General features: G+C 32.9%; 1 protein-coding gene across 1 annotated transcript; it reads left to right on the forward strand.

The window, feature by feature from the left end:
• Window positions 1-2,798: 2,798 nt before the first annotated feature.
• Window positions 2,799-5,243, forward strand: LOC120212489 (methyl-CpG-binding domain-containing protein 11-like). The gene is made up of 3 exons (XM_039210771.1): window positions 2,799-2,880; window positions 2,962-3,033; window positions 4,109-5,243. The coding sequence occupies exons 2-3, from the start codon at window positions 2,971-2,973 to the stop codon at window positions 5,018-5,020; spliced, it is 975 nt and encodes a 324-aa protein (XP_039066702.1). The 5' UTR covers window positions 2,799-2,880; window positions 2,962-2,970; the 3' UTR covers window positions 5,021-5,243.

A 5,243-nucleotide genomic window follows, 5' to 3' on the forward strand; every position in this document is an offset into this window, starting at 1 on the left:
TCTTGAATCAACCCTCGTTGGTTGAATTAATCCTATTTCTTGTTATGATCTTTGCATATTGAAATCTCTTCCAAGGAAATCTGGGATGTTTCAGAATGAGCAGCTAAGACGAAGGGCATACTATTCTTTGGCTGATACATGTTTGTAATGTGATTTCGTAAATGAACCAATCATATCTCTCTGCATGTTTGTTTCAAAGTGATCACCAGGCTTGCCTCAAAGTCATAATCTCCTGTTTTCTTTCCTCTGATATGCATGGATTGTCGGTAACAAGGCTACTGAATGTGTTTATTGAGGGTTGGTTTACATCTGGAACTTCCAACAAAACATGCCACAAGAAAAATCGACAACCTAGTGTTCGATTAATTTGTGTAAGATCATCTCTTCCTCCTCCTCCTCCTCCTCATCTTGTTGTCATCGTTGTCATCATCTGTGAAGGAATGTAAAGATGAAATTAGGGAAGAAAAGCAAGTTTGGGAATGCGTGGAAAAGATGCGATCGTCGCTAGGAATTGACATAAGTCGTAAAATACATCTAAAGTTAAAATGTTATATTAGTATTTTATCTAAAGTTTAAATATCAAATTGATAGTTTATCTAAAGCTCACGAGTTTATTTAATAATTTGTCTAAAGTTGAAGAATCTAATTAAAAATTAACTCTTTTTAAAACTACGTCACTTTATCAAAGTAATTACATTTAACGTTATAGTAACAAAAATATTTATAAATTGATAACATAAAAGATTAAAATGTTATTAATTTTGAGATCAATAGCTAAAAGGGAACAAAATTTAAAGAAAAATGACCATTTTGAGAGTTTACCCTTTAAATATCAGTTCGGATCCCAAATTTGCATTTCAATTTAGTTAAATCTATAACGTTATCCTCATCTTTTTCACATTTCGGAGGTGGGACAAGCGGCACCCTTCTCTTTGTATCCCATCGCTTGCAACTTCAATCATTTTTCCCCTTAAAAAATTACGGGTAAATATACATTTTGGTACCCGAATGACTTGTTAGTTTAATTTAACATTTTTTTTTCAATCATCTAAACTTGAATTCCATAATAAAAATTATTACAAAGTACAAATGTTTTAAATTTTTAGAGATTAATATTTAAATCAGTACATGAATTTAACTTTTTAGTTTAAATTAATTTTTCTTAATATTCTAATATGGTTATAAAATAGTATCTATATATAATTTTAAATCTGGATAAATTTACGTATACTATGAAAATAAAACTGTTTACACTTGACTCCTTCAGTTCTCAAACTAGTACTTGAATTTAGCTTATTCGTTCAAATTAATACTCAAGGTATTTCTACAATTCGAGCTAAGAAATTGAATTCATGTACTAACTTGAACTTTAAGGCTTACAAATTTTAGTTATAATTCGGGGTAACGGAATCCAAGATCATCTACTACTTCGACCCAAAAAATGTACTAAATTGAATTATAAAGTTATGTTTAGTACCAAATTGGATATTATCCAAATACCATATTCTCAACGTGAGCCTGGATTGCACGAGGCGCATGTCAACAATCCCTTTTCTCAAACAAAAGCCAACTCATCGGATGCTCGGAACTCCTTTTAAAAGACCAAGTGGCATCTTTTCATTGGAGATTAATACACCAAAATTTCCATGCCTTGAACCGTAATTCTATCGAATCACGAGAGTATAAGGAAATACTATCTAATTTAAGATTTAAAAAAGACTAGATCATAAATATTATAAAAAATATCATATTTTTGTTTGGACGTAATTAAAATATTATTTTTTTAATATTTTCAGTTAAATTTTTTTATAATATTTTCAGTTGACAACTGAAAATGTTATTTTCTATATAATATTTTCGGTTCAATCGAAAATGTTTAAAAATTAACATTTTAACTTGTGTCTAACTAAAAATATTATGATTGTTTATAATATTTTTGATCGTGTCCATTTCTTACTATTTTTAACCTTAAATTAGGTTGTCGTATGATATAACTACCCACCACTTCGCTGTTAGATTTTGCAAAAGAAAAAAAAGGGTAAAATACACCAAGTTCATTTTTAGCTCCTAAATTTTATATATTTATTAGTTTTTTAAATTTGAAATAATTTAATAAATGTACTTTTTTATGTTTAATTTTTTTTATCAATTTGTACAAATCAAACGACCTTGGTAGTAAAATAATTGTTGTTATTTTTTTTATGTTTGAATTTGAGCATCAAGTATATTAGAAGTGTGAGTGTGTTAGTGTGAAATGATATAAATTATCTGTGAACAAATATTTCTTATATTTATCTCAGATTAATAAAAAAACATCAATTTATCTTTTATGATACATTCAAACAATGAGTATATTAGATCAAAACATTAATTGAATAAATTGTATGCTATCATAAAATAATAATTTTTTGTTAAATTGTTATTTTACCATGAAAAAAATGAAAAAATGTAATATTTTAGGAAGAAAAACAAATACTTTAGAAGAAAAATAAAAAAATATAATGATTTTAAATATGAAGAGTTAAATTTATTAAGTTATCTTAAATTAGGATCGAATTGATAATTTTTATAAGTTTTAAGGGCCGAAACTATTATTATCAAGTTATACTTATTTTCCGTTTATTATTTAATAATAAAGTGATTTAATTGTAATAATATTTTAATTGAGTAATTTGTTTGTATTTTTTTAAAAGAAGGGATCCTTTTGTTACTAAAGCTATAATTAAGTGACTTTGGGTGTAGTTCACCCAAAAAAGACGACATGATCCCAAACTGAAGTCTCAACGGTTTTTATCGCCCTTTCGTCTTCTTACCACACAAAACACAAATTCAAAACAGAAAGAACAGAGAAAAGAGATAAAAAAAGAAGCCCTCTTTAAGGTAAAAACATTCAGAGAAAGGAGGGTATGTATTGTTAGGGTTTTATTTTCTTGTTCAGATAAGAATTTATTGCTTTTGCAGGTGAAAAGAATGGAGAGTAAGGAGGAAGTTGTTTCTGTTGAGCTTCCTGCACCTGCTTCTTGGAAGAAAATGGTACTTTAAAAAAAAAGTTTATTTTTTTTTAACTTGTTGAGTACTTATGTGTCAATTTGCTTGTTCCTTTAAATTTTGCATCTTGCTGCTAGTGTTTTATAGCTTTTTTTCCCTTGAAATTTTTTTGTTTTTTAGTGTGAATTCGGGATGTTGCTGCTGAGTTTGTGTTTTATTGGTATTTAGCTTTAAGTTGTTTGTTTTTGGTTGTAATTATAACATTACGGTTAGCTTTTAAGTTTTTACCATTGTGTTGCTGGTAATAGTTGAAATTAGGGTTTTGTTGAAGTTTTGATTTCCAGGCACTTTTAGGGTTAAGTTAGTTTCTTATACAGTAGGCAAATTTTCCTCCAACTGTTTTCCCAAAGTAATTTTTGTTCTTTGGAGAAAGGAGGACTCCTAGATTGCTTTATATAGTGAACTTCATGAGAGCTTCAGTGACTATCATGCTTGTTTTCCCAGCCGAAATCTGCTGTATTCTCTTTCAGGCTTCTTTAGAATTAGCACTGTTTTTAAACCTGGAGAAAACTCTATCGAAATAGTTACAAATTGTGGGAGAAATCTCCAAAGCTTGAAAGAAATTGAGGTTAATCTTTTATTTTGAAATTACCTCGCTGGTATAGGATGTTGTGAGATAGACATTCGCTAGTAGCAAGGGAGCACACAGAAAAGAAAGCTTTTTGACTTTTGGGCTTAACCATCGAAGCAGACTTGGTTATGCTGTTTCATCTCAGTTAAAGTGGGATGTTGTTAGTAAGAAAGGTTTATCACATCTCTGTGCACAGCTCTGCTGCTCAAACTCTTAATTCCCAAAGTACTCATGTCCGATACATATTAGTGCATGGGTATGGAAGCTCGATCCTCTTATATATGGAAAAACTTAGGAAAATCAAACAGCTTGTGTCGTACGTACACTTGTATATGATATCATCCCCAAGTCCAAGAAACATTGGTCCACAGGATTTCAATGACACATTTTGAATTGCATATTTTAGGGTTCAAGTTACTGTGCTTTGTCTCTATTTTATTTGATGGCTGTAGTTTACATTTATAACATGTCGCTCCGGTATTTTTACAGTTTTTCCCCAAGAAAGTTGGTTCACCAAGGAAGACCGAGATCATGTTCATTGCACCAACTGGGGAGGAGATTAGTAGCAGGAGACAATTGGAGCAGTACCTAAAAGCACACCCCGGGAATCCACCAATAAAGGAGTTTGATTGGGGTACCGGTGAGACCCCTAGAAGATCATCAAGGATCAGTGAAAAGGCCAAGGCTACTCCAACACCAGAAAAGGAACCCCCAAAGAAGCGAGTCCGAAAATCATTGAGTGCTAAGAAGGAAGAAAAGGAAACAGAGGCTAATCCTGAAAAAGCCGAAGGCGAGAAAGAAAGTGAAAAGGAAGATGCAGAAGCCGCTGAGCCTGAAAAGGGAACTGCAGAAGTTGAAAAAGATACTTCCATCGAAACTCAGGTTCACGATGGAGGTAAAGCAGAAGTAACGGACCAGACTGAGCACCCTGATGCCAAGATGGAGGAAGCTGGACAAGAAGAAGCTGGTAAGGATATTAAGGTTCCCGAAACTGCAGAGGCTGACAAGAAAGAAGATTCTGCTGGGACTGAAGAAACCCCGACTCCAATACAGTTTCAAGAGAAACCAGCGGAAGATGGGATTCAAACTGAAAAGGAAAAGGAGGAAGCCCCTACAGAAAAGGTGCCAGAAACTCAGGCAGAGACAGATAATGGTACATGTGAGAAACAACCAGAAGATACGGAAACCGTGATACTGGGAGCTAACGAGGGAGTAGAGGAGAATCCAAAGGGAGGAGTCCCTGTATCCAAGGGAGAAGCCAAAGAGAAACAACAAGGCTTACAGGTAGATGACAAAGGCAAGGCAGTAGATGCAGAGATAATCGAAAATGGTGAGGTTAAAGAAAGTGAACAAGCTGATACCACACAACCTAGAGGAGCTGCTGCTTCTGTGAGCAGCTAAATAATCCATTACCCGAGCTACCCCTTGGTACTTTCTTTTTGTTTTTTCCTGTGTAACCTCTGTGACTGCATGGATGACTGTAACATTAATTATGTATCTGCTAGATTTGGTTGTCAGTGGGATAACAATCCACCTGTATCCCTGTAAGAAGTAGGTACGAACATTGCAGCTTACATTGTGCAGAACTTAGATTGTAGGCACCCGGAACTCATGATTTATGGTT

Source organism: Hibiscus syriacus, unplaced genomic scaffold (assembly GCF_006381635.1).
Source record: "Hibiscus syriacus cultivar Baekdansim isolate YM2019G1 unplaced genomic scaffold, ASM638163v2 tig00110013_pilon, whole genome shotgun sequence".
NCBI classification, from domain to species: Eukaryota; Viridiplantae; Streptophyta; class Magnoliopsida; order Malvales; family Malvaceae; genus Hibiscus; species Hibiscus syriacus.